The sequence below is a fragment of the Lepisosteus platostomus genome, chromosome 11 (genome assembly GCF_059453375.1).
Source record: "Lepisosteus platostomus isolate fLepPlt1 chromosome 11, fLepPlt1.hap1, whole genome shotgun sequence".
Classification (NCBI taxonomy): Eukaryota; Metazoa; Chordata; class Actinopteri; order Semionotiformes; family Lepisosteidae; genus Lepisosteus; species Lepisosteus platostomus.
Window position 1 is genome coordinate 8,889,735 of NC_142621.1, and position 20,868 is coordinate 8,910,602.

Sequence of the window (20,868 nt, forward strand, 5' to 3'; positions counted from 1 at the left end):
ACAAGGTCTGTTTTTAACTTTATACTGGAAGAGTTCTGATTGAGCAATGTTGTTGAATTTTGTTTTGTATTAAGATTTCTTAAGGTTGTTGTATTGTATTATTGTCATATGTTATGTTTTTGAGCACAAGATAAATTCCTTTAGGAGTAATAAAGGTTAATTCAATAGTTAAAAGCACAGCATCCAGTGTTCTGTTTATGGTATAATATAAACACAAAATTCTGTTTATATTATAAGAAGATCTTAGCAGTTATCCAGTCCTCTTTTGAGCTGTGCTCATTGTCATCATTTTAGAATCAGGACCAGCTTTGTGCTTTATGCCACAGTACATTTATTTACATTTACATTTACATAATTAATTTTGTACAGTTTGGTACATTATGTTGTTTTTTCTTCATGTAAGTCTCGTAATTGCCACTAGATGCCACCAGTGACTAGTTTTAACTCCCCTTCATTGTCTTTCTTTCCATTAAACTTAAGCTTGTAGGTTTTGAACGTCAGAAAAAAATAATGTAACGTTTAAGACCGATGTCAAAGCAAAAAAAAAAAACTAGAAATACTTGAAGTTTTCATGTGGTGACAAAAAACAGGATTTTTAAGGGCCAATAGATGAGCACAGCTGCATAAATATAAGATCGTGCTCTCCTAGTTTACATATAGAGGTAAACTTGACTTTTGTAATCCATTACCTTGAGAGTTATTTATTTGTAGTATGCTGGTTGAACTCATGAAAAAAAATCCCTGTGACCTCAATTTAATATATTTTTGGTACGATGTCCAAACAAAATAAGAAATAAACCACGTTTTAAAGAAAATTGATTTTGGCAGTTTCTTTATGTGTGGTTTGAGATAATGTACTTTTTACCATCGTGTAAATAATGAAACATTTAGAAGTGTTGAGAACAGCATTATTTTTATTAATATTTGTGTAACATGACCATAGTTTAGTAGCCCTCACATTGCATACATATTTTGTTTACATCTTTGGCTTCGCTTATATGAACTTTTATATGAATTTTGGCAATTGGGAATAACCCCTACTGCTAAATGAGTATAATTCTCACACTAGGAAAGCAGCATATAAAATCTTATTTAGTCACCGTTTTACCAAAGGCACATACTGTATATTAAAACAATAAATATTTGAATGGCACTTTCATCAAAGAAGAAAATAAAACATTAATAGAAACTAATATCTTTTTTGCGTTCTCTAGTAAAAGAAAGCATAGATGAACTGTTTATAAATGATGCCCTAATGTCTACATTGATACAATATTTTTAAGTCGTATAATTATCATCAACAGTGGTCAACAGTAGGTTAGTCTTTTTAATATTGTGCAAAACGTAAAAGAGTCCATGTCAGTGGACAGTCTTTCTATGACTGTTCTTCAAGGAATCCTTAAGGCAGCTACTGGAATCTTGCTCTTCATTGATTACATTCTTTTGCCTAGCTTTGTCATTCTCATTCTTAAAGCTGTGAACAAGAAAAAAAATCAATGAAATTACTTATCTGATGATGGCAATACATTTCTCCCTTGGGGACAAACTGTCAAAAGATTAGACTATTACGGCAATAGGCAAGTAGGAAACCAACAAAAGTGGAGAGTACTGTACATGTATAAGAGGTATCCATTGTTTTCTAAGCCACCAAACCAAGAGACAAATAGTGACAGAGATCAGCACATTTTAAGCCTAAATGTACCATGCATGGTGTAGACTCAAATCACAATGTTTTTGAATAATCATTAAAACATGAATGAACAAATATCACATTTATCATATACCGAATAGCATTAAAATGCAACAAATGAATATTGGAACCAATAGCATCTGTTTCATTTGAATGTTTCTTGGTATATTGTACTATATAATGTAACTATTGGCCTGCTCTATTAGAATGAAACCTCATAGAGAAGGCTAACAGTTATATAACACACAGAAATGACTCAGCGTGGTCGCTCAGATTTCCCTGCTTTGACTGGTTGTATAAAAATGCTCCTTTTGATTCTGCGGTTATGTAATTTTATTCCATAAGATATTGCACAGGCTGAAACTGAATTATTTTAAGTTTAAGTTTTATGCTATTATTCGTACATGTTGTATTGTTTGTGCTAAACTGTGCACAGTGCTCCGGGATGCACTGGCATAAATAATTCTGTGTTGACTGATGTCTGACTTGATTAGTACTATGATATAGGGCACCCCAAATACACTTTTAAATGTTGTGTATCACTATTACCTGAAGTGCTAGAAGATAAATTGTAAGAAATAGAAATGGCATAGAAATGGATGGCATGATACTTAATCTCTGAAATATGGTGAGCTTTAGACTAAAATGAGGAGCCTTTCACACCAAATCACATAATAATCCCCTTCTGATCGATTTCTTACTTTTATGGTTGGTAAGCAGGGCTAATTCATTAACATGGTTGAAAGAAGACCTTTATCTAAAAAGGCCTGACATTAATTTAAGAATTTAGTGATGTTGAAGAGCTCTGTAAATGCAATGAAATGGGTTTTAGATAACTAAGATACATGCACTGTATATACTGAAATGCATTCAGAACACTACCACTATTATTTCAATGTTCATTTGTTGCATTTTAAATGCCACACAGTATATATTATACATACATAACTGAACTGCAGGAATAAACTGATGAGTATTGAAGAGAACAGATTAATAAGAGACAACTCAGTTGTAAGATATCACTGGGCTAGGTACTATTTGTTCTTTAACACTGATAGTAAGGACGTTTTTATCAGGGTTTGATTTCAAAGTTGCTTCTCCTACTCTTCTTATTCATACTATTCACTGCTGAAATCTAGTAAAATAAAATAACCCCACATGTGTACAAATTATGTTGTCATTCCTTCCCCCATCAAAAGATTTCTAATTGGTTAACTATTTGTGTGCCCTTACAGAATCCATGTTTTAAGATGTAGTCTCTTTCTTTCATTTGTGTTTACAGAGACATGCAAATTATAGTCAGACTGCTAATACAATGCAAAACTTCTGCAATTTCAAAACTTTATTTCCCAGCTAAGCTATTGATGAAAATGAGATAAAAAGACATCTTGAGAGACTTATTTAGGACAGATTGGATTAATTAATTGCAACAGCCAAATGAAATGGCAGTGTGGTTTAATTACTGCTTTGAGGGGATTTTGCTGTGTGGGTTGATGGTGGATGGCAAAAGTCTGCATCTTTTAAATGCACCCTCACACAGCCACCTCAGTCATTCACTTTGGGAAAAAATAATGGAACTTCAGCTCTGAGCAAACAAAACAAGCCTGCTGTTCCATCTATCTATCTTCTATCTGTTTTACAGGGCCAATATAAGGTCACAGGGGGGTGGAGAGACCCACACACACACAGGGAAACTATACCAACCCAACACAGATAGCACCCCAGGTGTGGTAATGAACGCAGGGCCCCAGGGTTGCAAGGGAGCAATGCTAACCACTGCTAACTGCATTTCCATGCCTGCTGTTCCTGTCTTTATGAATCTGTCACTACATACTGTAGTCTAATTTTATGAAAATTATCACAGCATTCATTTGAGTAAATGGACCAATTTTGACCTTACAATTTTTTGTTTTTATTGTGACAGTTTGTGCCTTGATTTTTTAAATGTCACTTCTAAAATAGCAGACAATTCAATGAATCTATCAGCACCTTCAGCTGCAATTGTATTGTAGCACCTACCTACATTTTCCTGGAGGAAATGACTATTGGCAATAAACTTTATAAAATACCTCAAATTCTTCAGCTTTTCCGGGATGTATTGTTATCCGAGCATTATTTGGTTCGTTTTCATTAATATGAAAACCATTAATGACACCAGAAACAACAAATCAACAGGAAAAAAAAGGGCTTTTTGTTAGAATTTTGGATCAGCAGCCCAGCCAAAACTCTTGAGGCTGCTGTCAGATGTTAGTGAGATGCTTTTTAGTAATTAAAAGAATAATGGAAACTTTGCCAAAATTTTCATGTCTTTGATCAGAAAAGTTAAAGTGAAAAATCGGAAACTTGAAAAGTGAAAGAATTAAGCAGAAAGAAGCATTTTTTCTAAAATATTTATTATCCAGAATGTTGTAAACTTCTAAATTAAGACTAGTGAAATACAAAGGAGAAGAAAATAATTAAGAAAATCATTAAAATGTACAAAACAGATAGCAGAGAGAGCGTCTGTCATGCAAACTATTGTGAGAACTGTAATACTGTAATCAAAAATGTAAACAAAATGACTCAGTCCAAGACTATTAACTGATATTTTGTCGAGAGGTGTTCAAGTACATGTTCTACCTACGCTACACAGTTATTCATTTTTAAAATCCTTTCTGTGGGTCAGTCAGCAATAATGATTCATACAGAATCAGCCACTGGGTGGTGGAAGAGCTGAGGTTACACTTCCAGAAGTCACAATGTTGACATAACCAGTGATATGTCAAATGGGCACGTTAAAAATCTTCAGTTTTCATTTGAGAATTCTAGACAGTTCTAGTGCTTTTTAAGCAGCTTCTACTACAGAATCAGTGCCTGTATTTTTATTCTGCTGTTCATTATAATTTGATTGAGCAATGTTAAGAAATGAAGCACAGATATGCAGATGAGTAAAATCAGCATGCAATCTGCAGAAAGCATGGCCAGCTGGTGAAAATGTTCTTGCAAACACTCACATCAGAGAACAGGATGTTAGTGTCAGATAAATGAGTTACATCAGTGTGCAGCAGCTCACTTTTCTCTTTTTAATACCTGTCACGGAGACGTCTTCAGTGGCATCTCTGCTGGTTTGCCCGTCTGAATATGTTCTGTTTGGGACGTGGTTTGGTCTTGTTTCTTGATCCTGTAATGGGACTGAATCGCTATAAGCTAACACGTTATTTGTGCTGCAATTGACTTCAGTGTCTGGGAGGTAATGGCTCAGTCTGGAGTTCATACTGGGCTGGAAAACCTTGCTGTGATATCCATCAGGGTGGTAAGAAGGCTGTGATTCATTGTCATCGTCATCGCCAATAACTACTAGTTCAGCCCGAATGGCCCCCTCGAAACCCATACCTTGTTGTGTTTCCACATCATCCTCAACACACTGATAACCCATAAATATCATGGTGACGGGCTCCTCGTTAGCAACACTGGTAGGCATAGCATGAAGAACGTTACATTTGGGATCATCTGGGTAGGCCGCAGCTGACTGTTTGTTATCATCCACTGAATTAACAAATACTGCAGCATGGTGGGCATCCCTGGAGTCTTGATATGGCATCGGCTCTGACTTGGCAATATTGCTCAGTAAATGGGTTTCATCTCCGTTTGAGAAAATGCTTTGGTTAGTCTTGCCGTTTGGGCTGGTTTCGGCAAATTTCGGAGGTCCGTCGGGACGTCTGTGCAGAATGTGGGACTCCATTTCCTCCTGAAAATTGGCCGTGTCATTGTGAGAGAGTTCTGGCATCATGGGAGTGTGCTTTTCAGGGGACTCTTGGAGGCCATTGGGCTCTGGACTGGCTTGTGGCCTGTCATGTCGCCGTGGAGTTGATGGTCTGCTGTATGAGCTGGAAAACACAGGTTCATGGTACTCTAAGGCAGTTTTGGATTTTTTCTCTGTGGCTTTCCTCAAGAGCTCCTCCACTTCGATAGGAGTCAATTCATCAACGCCGTTGTGAGCAACTTCCCTATCAGAGCACAGTGCATAAACAGACTTTCTACCATCGTCATAGACTTTAATGCCTTTCTCTTGAAACGCTTCAGGTGTGACGGTTGCGGTCGACAGAACTTGGCTTTCTCCAGTCTTCATATCCTTCTCTACATTGATTTCCATTGCAAACAGTGCTGTGGAGAAATGAAAAGTGTTAAACTGCCCCAGCAAATAAAGTAGCAATTCGAACAACTCATTAAACTACAGAGACAATGTAGAGCACTGTTTCCACTATTGCCCTGTCAAATTGAAGAGCACAATTTGTTTCTGAAACATTGTATTTTTTTCTGTAATTTTTCATGGAAATAAACCCAAAGTTTAGATATTTAATTTTTTAACAATAAAGTTTTATTTTAGTACCAGTTCTTGTTTTGGACTACGGTTTCATAGGGCTGAAGCTCAGACTTGTATTCTTATTACACACAAGTCTCTCAGTTTAACTGACAAAGTTATGGAGTACGTACATAATCTGTGTATTTTATTAACTGTTTTTCTATCTTATGTACAGTACAGTATCTAATATTACACAGGGAATTAAAGAAAATGTATTGATTTTCTAAAAGAAAATTTACTCTAAGTTTAATGTCATACAGCAAAATATCCTAGCTTCATACCTTTTTTGCTTTGTTCATTATCCATTTGCTGTTCTGGACTTGGCATTTTTTTCAGGTTTGTGGGTCTGTAGGACTTTGGAAGATCTGGGATCTCTGAATAAATATATTCAATAGGCTCTGTAATGGAAATAAAACAGCCATTTATTTATTCTTGCCTCCTGATTGCTTTGCTGTAGGAATAAAATTGAAACAAACGACAATGAAAACAGAAACAAAGGGCTTTACCTTGCTTGACATCTGCCTTTACTGCCTGTGAGGAAATAGTTCAGAAATTAAAAACTGAAAACAATCCGAGCACACGACGCAGGAGTCACATTTTCTTCAATTTCGTTTATATATCAAAATAAAGTTTAAGAAAAAATAAATCAAAAACACTGACAAGTGTCATTTTCCTAATCTGCCTTTTCGGCATTAGAAAGGCTACGTTCGTTAGGTTACTCTTTTCATCCTTGACATAACTCCGCTGTCTTCAGAACCTTCACAGCCAGCTCTCCATCAACTGATTTTTGTTCAACTCCATTGTCCTATTCAAACAAATGCCACCACGTCGTGAAGGTTTCCACAATTCCATCTGAAAATCGTCTCAGCCAAAAAGATTTATTACATTTCTTTTGCTGAATTTCTTTCTTGCTTGCTTGTTTGCCTGAACCAACAGCCATGTGACGTATGCAAACTGAACACAAGTGGATGTTTTCAAAGACAGAATGCCGAGTTTTGCAGTGAAGATGGGTAAATGCACTGTACCTTTATGATGTCTTCAGCTGACCTTTCAACTTCCTTCAGCTTCTTCAGAATGAGACTCTCGTTGGTTGAAATCATCATTTCTTGCCTTTCAAGAGCCTCAATTTCGTTATCAATCCTATAGGCAGAGTGGGAAAACACAATTTGAAATGCAAGATACTGTTTCCAAACCTCCACCCACGGCATTTTGTTTGGCAATTCTTAATTTGTAAGTATGTAATTTAAAAACTATACAGTATTTGTTTATATTACTGAAAACCAAATGGTTAATGTCAGGTTTTCACCTGTAAATCTTTAATGTATGCCCTATAACTGATACTTCTACAACTTACGTAAGAAACTTATTTCTGAGAAAAGGTTATATGTACCAAAAAACCTTTGCACAGCTGTGGTAGTAAGATGGTCAGAAAAAAAGAAAAAAACTCAAAAGACATTACAATTGTTTTAAGAAACAATTATGACAAAATTTTCATTAAAGTAATTTCCAATTATTTTGCCTCTGGAAATATCACATATCAGAAATTAAATTTTTTATTAATTTGAATGTACATTGAATATAGATTACTACACTAATTAGATCATGTGATGCCTACAATTTCTTTGCATCAACATGTACGTCCCATCCTCTGTAGTTTGCACTTGCTCCCTGTGAAATTTAGAGTGCACGTTTCAGTTCTCCTCCTTTTTCTCATATAAGGCACTAAACGGTCTAAACTACATGACGCCAGTTAGTTCCAGTAGTGTCCTGTCACTACAGAACTCCACTTGTTGTGATTGATGGCATACTGACAGCACAGTGCTACATTGATCAAGTCCTGTCACCCTCACTTGCTGCCTTTTCTGTCGGCTGATCCAGACATAATGCACACACATGCCTCATACTTGTGTGGCAATGTCGTTCTTGTAAGATGAAACTGGGACAGGTATGCTGTGGTATGCCCCACATGAGCCTCATGAACTATTTGTGGGATGAGCTGGGATGATGTGTGGCATGTAGGGTTCAGAGACCAGTGAACGGGCATGCTTTTGCAAGCTCTTTGAGGATAATGGGACAGAATCCCACAAGACATATGCAACCTAGAATAGATTATTCATTGTAGATATACAGTACAGCTTGTATTTGTTCCAATGGTACTAGTCAGTGACTTTCACAGTAGACACTCTGTTAGACACTCTGTTTGTGACAAATGTTAACCAGCATCTTGAATTTACCTGTTATGTGCATGCAACAAAGCAAAATGGCAGAGAACCTGTTACAACCATGGTTTTGAAATCTTGTGCTTCTCTGATGTTCAGTATAGTGAAAGAATATATTTACAGCCATAATTTCTACAGAATGCCATTGACAAAATTACCATATTAACACAATTATTATTATTTGATAGTGTTAATAGTTTTCGTTCATGTTTGAAGCTCTAAAGATGTCAGATTATTTACCTTGTGTTCAATGTGAGACCTTTCATATAAAAAACGAGCCCTAAGTACTCCACTTAATGTACACTATTTTACACTATATACAGCAGTTCTACATACAGCAGCTACAAGACACTGGTTTTCGTTTGTATTTGTCAAGTCCCCAAATAAAAAATCTATGTCAAGTGCGCCCATTTTAATATGACAGGGATGAATTAAAAATGTTACCCATTCATTCTGAATGAATTACAGGTGGCTGGAAGCCATTTTGATGCATATTCAGAAACACAATTTTGTTTTTCCTTGTTTATGTGGTGATACTTGACCTCACCAACCTTAAACCTGTGATGGGCAATTTTTAAAGCTGATTAGTAAATGGAACCAGTCTTTGGGGTAATTTACGTTACATGAAAGTCCACATTAATATTCCAAGCCATTCTACAGGAAAGGTTATGGAATCTATTAAGCACTATTGAAATTACAACCATTACATACTATGCTGAGCATTGCTTTTATGTTTTTTAATATAGTACCTACAGCACACAGTGCTTAAAGTAATTAACATTAGTACAGTACATTGCTGTTAGAGAAGCCTGGAGATGCCATCAAGAAAATTAAAATAATCTGTCTTGATCATATTTTAAACAAAATAATTATAGTTATATTTTAAAATAACTGAATATCTTACATTTTAAACTCATTTAAAAACTATTAAAAATCAATTAATAGTTTCATAGAAAAGGCAATAGTTTTTCTGTCAACATTATTTTTTGTTTAATTTGAAGTGAGTTTATGTACTCACTACTAAGTTATTATACAGTATATTATCACTGTAGTAATGCAGTTAATAATATCTGTAATTGTAAAATAGGATTGAATGCTAAAGACACCAGTCAATTCAAGAAGTCAGTTCTGCCTTGCAGGGAGAATGATTTACATTCTGAGCTTGTCACATCCTGTCTGTACATTTCAGTTTTTAGAGAGAAGAAACCCCAGTAGAGGTGTTCCCAGCCCAGAAAGCAACTCTACAGGAGACGAGGTCCTTTTCATGTGCAGATGAAAACTCACACAAAGACTTGCATTCTGCATGGAAACTAGAGATTTTGTGAAAAAATGAGTTTTCATCCCAACATGCAGTTCACATTCCAACCTTGCCCTGTTATTTCCTGGAAAAGTTTCAGCAAGCACTCAGTTACCCTACCTATAGCTCAAAAGCAACAAATGCCGAGATGAGACACCTATTTGTTTGCTTGGCATGATATTTGTTATTGTTTGATATTGTTTCTTTTGTAAGATTTCACAACGGCCTATTCAATAATTCATCTGATATCCAGACTTTCAATAGCCTTGAAAGTACATGCAGTTCGGAAACAGAGAGCCCCCTGATTATATTGTGTTTGTGTCTGTTCCTACAATACAATAAATTAGGAACTGGTTGAGATAGCCATCGATCACAAGAATATTCACATTTACTTTTTCACCCCATATGTATGGCCTGAAGTCCCCTGACTTTCAACTAAGCATAAAGGTTAGGACATGCATGGTGTGTGTAGCTCATCCACAGCTGGGATTCAATTGTCACCTCTCAGGCATCTCCCAGCCCTGACCCACACAGCCCCCACCAACAATAGTTAAATCTGCAATACTGCTATTCTGAGACGATGGAGTGATGTCAGCATAACAGTTTCTTCCTATGCACTGTGAGACCTGCTACATGTGGAACTAGAGGAGCCCAGTTCATTCTCTGCTTGTTATCAGGGAAGAAAGAGCTGATGCAACATTCCTGTAGTCCTCTCCTGCTGAACACGTACAGTACTAGAATTCTAGCCCAGCTGGTTGGCTGACTTTATTGGAATTTCCATGTTTGGTTATGGTGTGAAAGCTGTCTTTTGAAGCATGTGATTCTTACAGATAATCTTACACAACTGGTCTTGATGGCTAATCAAGGCTAGGGCTAGGTTAACCAGGCATTGAAAGTCTCCAGTTTCACTTTTTTATAGCCCCAAATTGTACTTTTATTGACATAGCATAGCTTTCATGCTGTCAGGTGCCTATGGGTTTTACCTATAGGCATCATAAATGATGTTGCCAGACAATCACAAACTAAAACCCCACACATTGATAAAGATTCAGGAGTTTATAAAAGAGTTTAACAAATGTTACAAATGAGAGGCTGTTTGGCTCATTTTGCTCATGTATCAGTTTAGCAGCCTGGTAAATGTATACCCTCATCCAGTCACCTCTTGGGCCTCTACCATGTAGCTTCTTACAGACACCTAAAGTATGACTGTGAAAAGCACATACATATCTTATTCATCAGGCTAAATGAATGCCCTTTTCATTTCCAGTTGTGAACCCTGGACCTTGTTTTAGTCCTTGTCTAAAGCAGCCTCCTAAGTTGACCCTAACTATACGTACTTCTCCATCGTTTGTAAACCAACTTTATCAGGCATTACAGTGTATATCCTTCAGGATTTTCTATATATAAACTCTAGAACATAGCATATACAAAGGGAGATTTAATTACAATGAATAGATTTAGTTCCTTTAACTGTCTGTGTATGTTGAGATCAGGAAGAGGTTATTTTTCTTGGAACTCTTGCTAAGGCTATAATATCAGTTTCGACCAACAGTGAACATTGTTATAAATGAGGTCTGACTAATGTATTGTAGAGTTTGAGCATAACATGCTTTCACAGAACACATTATGTCAGGTACCTGCTGATGTTACTCTCCAAAATCTTCGTTTGTTGTTGATTATCCTGAGCCTGCAGTTTTAGAGCCATTTCCTCCTGCACATTTGGGGAACTTAATCCATCCATAAGCCATTTTTCCCTTAAGGCTTTTTTCTGTTTGTGGAAGAGAGAAAGTCATTTACCATGCCTGTCAATAATTGTTCACTGAACATAATGAAAAAATCAGGGACAGCAGAAATGTCATCCTGTGAAAATATTATACCCAACATAAAAAAAAATCTCTTTAGACTCCTCACCTCATATTTTAACCTGTGTAAACTGTATTTTTTTTTTAGTTGTTTGCTTTTTCTTCAAAATCAATAAAAGTTGGGTTTTAATATGAGTGCTGGATCCTAGTTATCTGGCATACAAGGTAATCAGTAACTAAGTTTGAAAAACATTTTAATAGGATTACTAAGTTCTTCATAAGAATTACTTTGTAAAAATACAGAAACATTTATTGTTATTCCTAGACTAAAAATAATTATAGTACTCCTATCACTAACAATAATATGACAGCTGGAAGGTAAATGTCCTTTTTATATCCTTTAACATTTTAATCAAACACTAACAATATCACTTTGATCTTTTAAGAGGAAAACCATACCTTCAGATATTGAAGCTTTAATTTTTCTTCTTCTATTTCTGTTCTTTTCTTTGCAATATCTTCTCGTATTTTTCTCTTATCCTTTAAAAACAAAACAGTATAAATATTGTGATTTTCATCCCTTCATGAGATTAACACTTTTTAATGCCCCATTTCCCCACTCACACAAAGTGTTAATTACATATGTCATTCTCACAAACGTTGTGGTGCATTTCGTGCAACCTGTTGGCAGTGAACTGTTTGGGGCAGCCCTTATCAAGTGCTTCCATGTATAACCCTTTCTTTAACTAATATTGGAAGGTACAAAGGTGTCTTTTTCATAAAACATTAATTTTGTTAGTATGTTGTAAACATTTGTTCCAAATATCCATTACAAGAGAATTTTAGAGAACTATTCTATGAATTGGCTTCATTACTCTGCTCTCCTCCCCACTGATAGCTGATGTGTGGTGAGAGTTCTGGCGCACTATGGCTGCCATCGCATCATCCATGTGGGGCTGCACATTGGTGGTGGAGGGGAGTCCCCACTACCTGTACAGCGCTTTGAGTGGAGTGTACAGAAAAGCGCTATATAAGTGTAAGCAATTGTTGTTAATTACTAATTATTCAGCAAATGTTTTCAAGGAGGATATCAGGAACTTAATGTCAACACATCCATAAATAATGGATGCTGCAGTTGTACAGATCGAATACTTATTTAATCAAATTGCAGGATATAAGGAAGACCACTTCTGAGATATTGTTTTGGTCCAGTGTTTTGCTTTTGTTCTTTTAGATGTACAGTTCGATAGAGAAGTACGTGACCCAAATGCAGAAAACAAATATCACAAATAAATCACAGGTCGTGCTTTCTTTGTTACAAAAATAGAAAATGAAATCACTTCAGAATCTGTTCCAACATTCAAGTGGAAATGTTAAATAACTTCCATAAGGGTAAGGATTTTTAAAGAAATGTAACATGCTAGAAGATATGCCAATAATATATTTACATTGTAAATCATTGACCAGATACATAAACTGCCAAAGTTTCATTTTCCTTGTTTACATTAAATTTAAAATTAAAGTTATATTTTATATATCTTCTGAGCTACAAGTCCATTGCAAATAGTATATATACGAGGCTGGTATAAAGTACAAAAAATAATTGTGTTTTCAGGCACAATTCGTAGCAAAGCAAACATGAAGTCTTATTGTGTTCTATTAATAGTTTGTACTTGATCCTAGTAAAGCGCAGACAGTGAAAACAGATAGCCCCTTACACAGGAAATCAATTGACATTATCCTCCATTGAATAGTGTATTAAACCCCTTTTAAGAAAACAAACAGAAATAAGTTAAATATTTTAATAAATTGATTTTTCTACATTTTCAAGTAAAAATAAAAAATGAATAAACTATTATTGAACAATACTTTTGACCTTCAAACCCAGAGTAACCAGGAACATTCTTTTACTTTCATACATTTAACCTGACACTTTTGAGTTGTGAAAGAAAAAAATAGTTTAATAAGCACTACCCACGCCTTTTAAAATGACCTCAGGTTGATATGCCAAACGTTTCAGCATTTAAATGAAAAAAGCTTGATAGCTACTAATACAATTTGAAGAATGAGTTTAATTTGAAGAGAAAGACTGTTTGAAGGTCTTGCTAGAGAGAAGCAAAAGCAGATTCTCTGTGCATTTTTCAGAGCAACATAATGTTAAGCAGAAAAGAATGCTTCCCTTTAGACTCTTAAAATTGTTCAAACACTAATGCCCAACTCCACTTACTGTAATGGCCTGGAGTCTCTCCTTCAGCAGCTCTGCCTCTTCCATTTCCGCACTGAAACAAAAGTAAATGGGGAACGCTGTAATAAGAGGAGTCCTAGGCAAGGAGCAGAGAGAGAGGAGGATGCTAGGCTGGAGCCGTGTGGAGGATCTGTGATAGCCGGACAGACGTTCTGATGAGTCTCCCCTGGGCAGAGGCACATGTGACAGGAGTGGAGGGGTGGGGGACGCAGGCTTGGATTGCTGGAATAGCCAGCATGTTTCTCTGACACATCACATGTCAGAGTTATCCTAGAAAAGTTTCTAGGGATGGAGAGGCAGCACTACTTGAGACTAAAGCAACATTTTATCATTGTCTCTACAGCAAGAATTAAAGAGGTGATTCAAGCAGCAGACCGGTAAGGGTCATTGTTGGAGAATTCTTTGAAACCATAAACAGTGCAACCAATCCTATCAAGTCTGCTTTCTGCGATGAACTCAAATCAAAGACCAGGTGACAGGACAACTGACATAGCTTTGAAAAAAGAAATTCCCTAAGGTTTCAAACAGGTGCTGTAAATAAATAAATGGTTGCTCTAGTAACAAATGTGAACATTATATTTTACATTTATGTCACATTTAAATATTTTAGAAGTAGGTTTCAACTCCCTGCCCTGAGGACGAGTGCTAAATTTATTCACTTAAAACACTTGTCGAAATCAATTGATTACAATGAGGAAGTGCAAGCTAGGGTACAAAAAACAGATGCCCTGGAGGCAGAACTTTAAAGAGTAGTTGTGATGAGATCTCTCTTCTTTTAGACACCCATATGACTGACCTATATGAATTGGAAAGTAATCATTCATAACACATTTTGAACAAGATCAAGTTTCAGTGCCATGGGGAAAAAAAACAGATTCTGGGAGAAAAGTAGAATTTCCAAAAAGATTAGACTATTAGACTAGGGGATCTCTACTCCAGGACTTTGGCAGACAGAATCCAAAAGGTTTTCTATGTCTGTTTTTTAAATCAAGTTTTGAAGGATACATTGGTCCAAGTTCAACGTTTATTGGACCAGTATGATAGTTGATTTAACAACTAACAGTCCCAAGTGACTAACTATTTAGAAATTAAGGAGGCATACAACGTACTGGGTTTTTTGACCCCAAGGAGTGAATCTGGCAAACCTCTAAACAGAAGTTTCAGACCCAAGTCAGTTAATCTTAGTTTCAGTCTCGCTGTGGATGACTGAGACTATGACCAGCTGTCTACATGACAGCCTCAAATGACTTCCTTCCAGCAATAGATATGCTGTCGTAGTACTGAAAATTCAGTAAATAGGCTGTTACCAGCTGTTTTTCAATCAGAGACAGTTTGGCTGCATAATTTCAGGAACCTTTGGAAATCTGATACATGTCCTTTCTAAAACATGTGTTCTAAACAAAGCAAAACAATTTAGATGCCAATGCTCTCACTTCTAGAGTGACTGTATTCAGAAAAAAACTGTTCTGTTCTGAAACTGTTATTGGGAGAATCAGCTTCTTCTTAATCAATAGTGGGTTTTACTAGATATAAATAATTTAAAATATGAATATATTATGCATTTGATGTACAGCACATATGGAGGTGGCACAGGGGCTTGGCAGTTAGCATTGCTGCCTCTCAGCTTTTGAGTCTTGGGTTTCATTGCAGCCTGGGGTGCTTTCTGTGTGGAGTTTGTATGATCCCTCTGTAGCCTTGTGAAGTTTTGCTAGGAGCTCTGAATTCCTCCCACAGTACTAAGACATATCAGTTTATATTGGTGTTGTATCCTGGGTGTGTGCAGGATAGACATTCTCTGCTGGAGTAGGCTCTAATGCAATGCGTCACTGTATTTAACCAAGAACAATATATTTCATATGTTTTGGTTAGAGTTAAGATATCTGCATACAGTATGTATATACTGTACACATACTTGGCATACAAATGAAAATAAAATTTGATTCCCGCAGGAGATATTTAAGCAAGGAATGGCCAATTTTGTACTTTTTTTAAAATCAAACCAATATCAAATATAGAAATTATACAGCATAGGGTTTTATAAAACAGACTGTAATTCAAATAATAGAGTAAAGGGTAAGGATATAAATAACCTAAACTCTTCTAGGAGCTTGTCAGCATGGTTGCCTTCTCTTTTTCCCCGGGAAACAAAAGTCTTACCACTCTTGATGGTCTGGCACTTAAGACACTCTGTAGGTGTCTGTGTAGGTTGTTAGCACACTAAGGAAATGTTTGCATCTCAAGTGCAAGTATAAGACCTTAGGTGTTTTGCTGTGTTTGGCACAATTCTGTGCAACCTTAAACGGAGCTCTCTACTTCCTTGGTTACTCCCTGCTATCCTTGGTACTGAAGGATACAACTTAATTTAAACACCAATCAACTACTGCATTATTTCTAAATGGTAGTATTAAAGTCGTGAACAGCATAATTTAAATAACTACTACTTGATTTATCCCATATTTAAGGAGATCAGTAAATAAGAAAAATGATTGATGAAAGGACACCTGATGACATTTTAAACAAAGAGGAAGTCAGCACTAATTCACATTAACACAGGCAATATCCCAGGACACACTGAGTGGTTTCTAATTGCTGAACTGCTCGTACCACAAATAACATTTATCATAACATATAATAACACAACATCTTTTGTTGTGGTTTACCATATCTATTTGACATTTGACTGACTTGCAAGTAGGTGGAAAATCGACTGTTATTTTATAACAATTGACATTTTCATGATAAAATCACACAATGTACATTTAGATTTTTTGGTCATCTCTTGAAAGATCTCATGATATGTGTCCTGGCATTACCTTATGAACTGGGTCAATAACTGATGCCCGTGGGAATGGATCTATTTGTTACTGTCACAGTGGTTGGTCTTCTACAAAGGCAAATCATATTGTTGACTTGTCAAATTGTCAAGGCTGTAAAACATGTTGACAATACCTCATGATGTCAGAATTATTATATTTTACTCACTGTCCAGTGGAAAAAAGAACTAGAACTAATAAGATGGTTTTGACCAACTTTACAGTCTTGCATGTCCTTCTACATGCAAAATAACACTTTGAAAATACACCAAAACATGACAAGACTTTTTAATTTTAGAGGGAGGGTAAGTGGTTTATGAAACAATTGTCCCTCCTACTGCTGCAACAAAATTACACTGAATTATAAAAGCATTTGCTTATTAAATGGGGGGACTGTACTCTGGGTATATAAAGTAGTACATACAGTATGTGTATGTATTGTGACAAAATGTGCAATGAAGCCTCAATGAAACACTTAAGCCTCAAAGGCATGCAATATATTTTTTAATTGCTGAAATTAAATTGATTTCATAAGGAATAATGGCATCCAAGCATTTGAGGATGTTGATAAAGCATTTAAAGTTTAAGATAGATTTTTCTTTATCTACTTGGTTGAGGATCTTCCTGGCAGGATATGGAGTTAACCAAAATTTGGGATGGGATGGAGGATAGATGCATGAGACGAAATGTGAAATCAGCAGGATTTGCGAAAGAAACACGGTACATTGCAAACAATAAATAACACTGGAAATTATTTAAAACAGTCAGGCAAAAGTATCTAGGTTGTCACCATCCCTCCCAAACTTCATTTAACAACATCAATATCTCTCTTCCAAGGAAAAACTTCCAGGCCTAAAGCATCTTCTCATGGCAAACGGTCTCTATGAATTATGGGAATGGAAATATTAATGGGTTGATTCACAAGACTAGAAAGCTGAACTGTCTGAACAACAAACCTGTAATTCAATTTCACTTCTATAAAGTCAAAGCTAGCAACCATACACAGTACATACAGTTTATGCTGGGATATCTATTATGAACACATTCCCAGTGCAAATAACAGAACAAAATCTGGCAAAGAACGTTCAGTATTTGATGTTTATGCATCGTGTTTAGATGATAATTAAGTATGAGTCACTATTTGGATAAGAAATTCCATCACAAACACAAAAATGAAAAAGGGTGGGGGGCTCACTATTATGTGATGTATATCCCACACCTATGAGATTTGTCACATTTTCATAATGTGCAGTATTTAAAGCTGAAGTAATATACAGTATATATAAATGCAAGGAATACATTTTGTGTGTTGAAGAACATGGCATTACGGATTTCAATACCTAGAAAAATCAATCACTACAAGGAAAGGCTATGACATGAAAGAAGGTTCTAGCATGAGTTATTTTCCACCTGTTGTAAAGTTACATTTTTATGTCTATGTACACTGCATCTAAAAATAACTGGCCACCCAGCTCAGCCGTCACCAGGCTAGTGCTACTGACCCAGAATGTGTGTTAAGGTCTTTGCAACGATGGATGATCACTGAAGATTTTCAACAGGTGATATCTCGGTCAAGAACCAAATGAGTCTGGCATGCAGTTCTCCAGGGACTTACTCTCCCTGAATGGCCACAAGCAGCAGCCATTGTTACACAGAAAATGGAGCTGTCAGGAGTACATCTATGCAAGATAAATTCTAATAATTAAAAAGAAATGAACCTCTTACTTTTGCCGCATGCTATATCTCAGAAATGATCAAAATAAGTCTGAAAATAAACCTTAAAATTTCTTTTTTTCCTCATTCTCATTCTGCACCTTTATGAAATACCCTAAATAAAAGGAAACTGAATGCTATGGATGAATGGCCGGATTTTTAATAAAGATTCACAATATCTCCCTAAATACTTTCAGTTTGATTATGTGAATACAGGATCTGCGACTAGCAGGGATTCTTATTTGAAGGTGTATTTACAGTATCTGAAGATACTGTAGTTTTGAAAATAAACCTTAATTCATCATTCCTATGGTATGTAGCTTGAAATGTTCAGAGGACTGAACAACTGCTCTCCAAAATGACATGATATGCATTTTAAACAAACACTACTACATTTGGAATGTGGGAAATTTTTTAGTTCTTTCAAAACATTTTCTTTCAGCTTTAATTATTTTGAAAATATTTTGAATCCACTTTTGCAAATTTCAAAGTTCAGAAAAAACCCCAACATTTTCAATTATGCATTTTGATTATTAACTGCCATTTTCCATTATAGGTGCTCTGAATTACAGCATGTAGGATCAGGAAAATAATATTCTAAGTGCTGCTTTGATGATACTTAAAACCACAGAAAGCTTTATAAATGTTTAAAATGAATATAAACATAAAAAAACACTCCACTGAATTTTGACATTTTGTTACAAGTTGTTTTTTCTTCTTTTGGAAATGTTCATTGGATTCTTGTTTTTCAATTCTGACTTCCTTTATTGTGAACACTCCTTAAGAAGCTGCTCTAGTAAAGAACACGAGGTATGAAAGATAAGTGCTGGTAAACCTCTAAATACATTTAAAGGTTTCAGTTAGGAAGGGGGTTTCACAGTAATCTGACTTTTGTAATCTAATCACCAGTAGCATAAGCAGTAAATCTCTTTTATCATCTGCTTCAACTAGAGTAACTGAACAAACATTCACATTGTTTTTTGTGTACTCTTCTGTTCTGGCACACATGCCCTCTTAGTATGGTAATCAGACGTGCAGCTATAAATGTACACTCTAGAACATAATTATCATTGTCTTCTGTCATAAAGCTCAAAAGTTTTTAACTTAAAAGCGACACACTTGACAATTATTTCTCGGAGAAGGAGCATCTGTCAGCGGGCTGTACAAAAATACAAATGCTTTTAAAAAGTATTTCAGTACAGAGAAAATGAGTGTGATTTGGCTGTGTGGGGCTGTGGGACTGAGCAGGTATTTTGACTGCATCAGTTTTTGTGAAGTGTACAGGGCTGTGTGGTGCTCTTTAAACGAAGATCCATCTGTTAGCTACAGCTAGATTTAGCAGTCATTTGCATAATGAATGCTCATTATATTGTTTCGCTTAGAAAGAAAGCCACTTATTTTCATTTCTAAGAGCAATAAAAGAAGGTTCATGGCACAAATAATACTACAATGGTGCATCACATACTTATTCTTTAGAACTATAGAAATGTATAGATATTTATGTACCGTTTTCACAACTTTGTTATTATTAACAGGAGAGTTTCAGTAAGTAATTTAATTTTTTCCCACTAGCCTTTGAATATTGTTGCCCTCGACTCCTTGGATCTGTTGACAATAGGTTTTAAAGACCTCCAACTGGCAGACATAGTGGCCGAAATAGCAACAAGATTAGAAGGATTAAAAGATTATCATCGACCCCACAATATCGCTCTCTTTTGTTTTAATTTACCACACAACAGCAGAACACAGATGCAATTTTACGATTAATTTCAAAGCCATTCTTGGCATTCTCTACAAAATGCAGTGTTTGTTAGCAGTGCTCTACAGAAATGAATGCACACTGTCACAGATAACTGAGAAACATTATCACTTAATGTAAAACATACCGATCAAACAAAAGACCAATGTACAAATTCTTGCAGCTAAAAATATGCCACAATTGCAAAACTGTACACAGAAGAGAAATCCCTTACCTGTCTTTGTAAATCAGTGGAGACTTCTTTGGTGACCACTGTAATCTGAGCTCACTGCCTTGTGGTCTGTGTGGCGTCGTGCATAGCTTTGCTCTGAATACCAGGCTGAGAGTTCAGGTAGGCTGAGAGTTGAGATGGGGTTACCAATGCCTGGCAGACTGCCCTCTCACCAATGAAAAAGGGTGAGTTTCTTGAAGAACAGCCCTTCAACATCTCATCTGGCCATCAGGGCTGTGTTTTTCAGCAGTCTGTGAGTTAACATCTCAGCGCAAAACAATGCTTCAGTTTCAATGTAGAAAGTTGTTACTTGGCTGCCTCTTCCTGGTGTCTACACAGCTGTCTCCTGCTAACTGACACGCACAGGCTTAGACACCGACACACAATTAGGGAATTACTTTTCTCCCAAATTAGCTTCAAAGGCTTTGCCATTACGTCAAGCTGTTTGATTTCCTAAACTCCAATTAATTTAGTTGGCAAGTAGATACTGGATTTAATTTCAATGAGTTTCTACCCAATGCTATTATTATAGCAATCTTAATCATAATGTTTCAATAATTTTACATTGCTAAGGTACTGTACAGTAGGTGAAGCAACTAAAACCTTTGATGAATAAAAATGTGAAGCCTTCAAATTTAACGGAAAATACATATTGAGGATGTATGTACATAGTGCATAATATCCTAATAGTTTCTAAAAATGTAGAAATGTTTATGTAAAAATAAAATTTTTTATATTGCCAATACAATAACTGTAAAATAATTGATAGGTTTACAG

At 35.9% G+C, this 20,868-nt stretch overlaps 1 protein-coding gene across 1 annotated transcript; it reads right to left on the reverse strand.

Annotated features, from left to right (window-relative positions):
* Nucleotides 1–896: 896 nt before the first annotated feature.
* On the reverse strand, nt 897–20,436 carry LOC148651947 (palmdelphin-like). The gene is made up of 9 exons (XM_088598313.1): nt 20,095–20,436; nt 13,578–13,629; nt 11,810–11,890; nt 11,186–11,316; nt 7,058–7,172; nt 6,539–6,563; nt 6,314–6,430; nt 4,760–5,833; nt 897–1,474 (listed from the first exon to the last, which is right to left on the reverse strand). The coding sequence occupies exons 2-9, from the start codon at nt 13,620–13,622 to the stop codon at nt 1,434–1,436; spliced, it is 1,629 nt and encodes a 542-aa protein (XP_088454439.1). The 5' UTR covers nt 13,623–13,629; nt 20,095–20,436; the 3' UTR covers nt 897–1,433.
* Between the last annotated feature and the right edge of the window lie 432 nt (nt 20,437–20,868).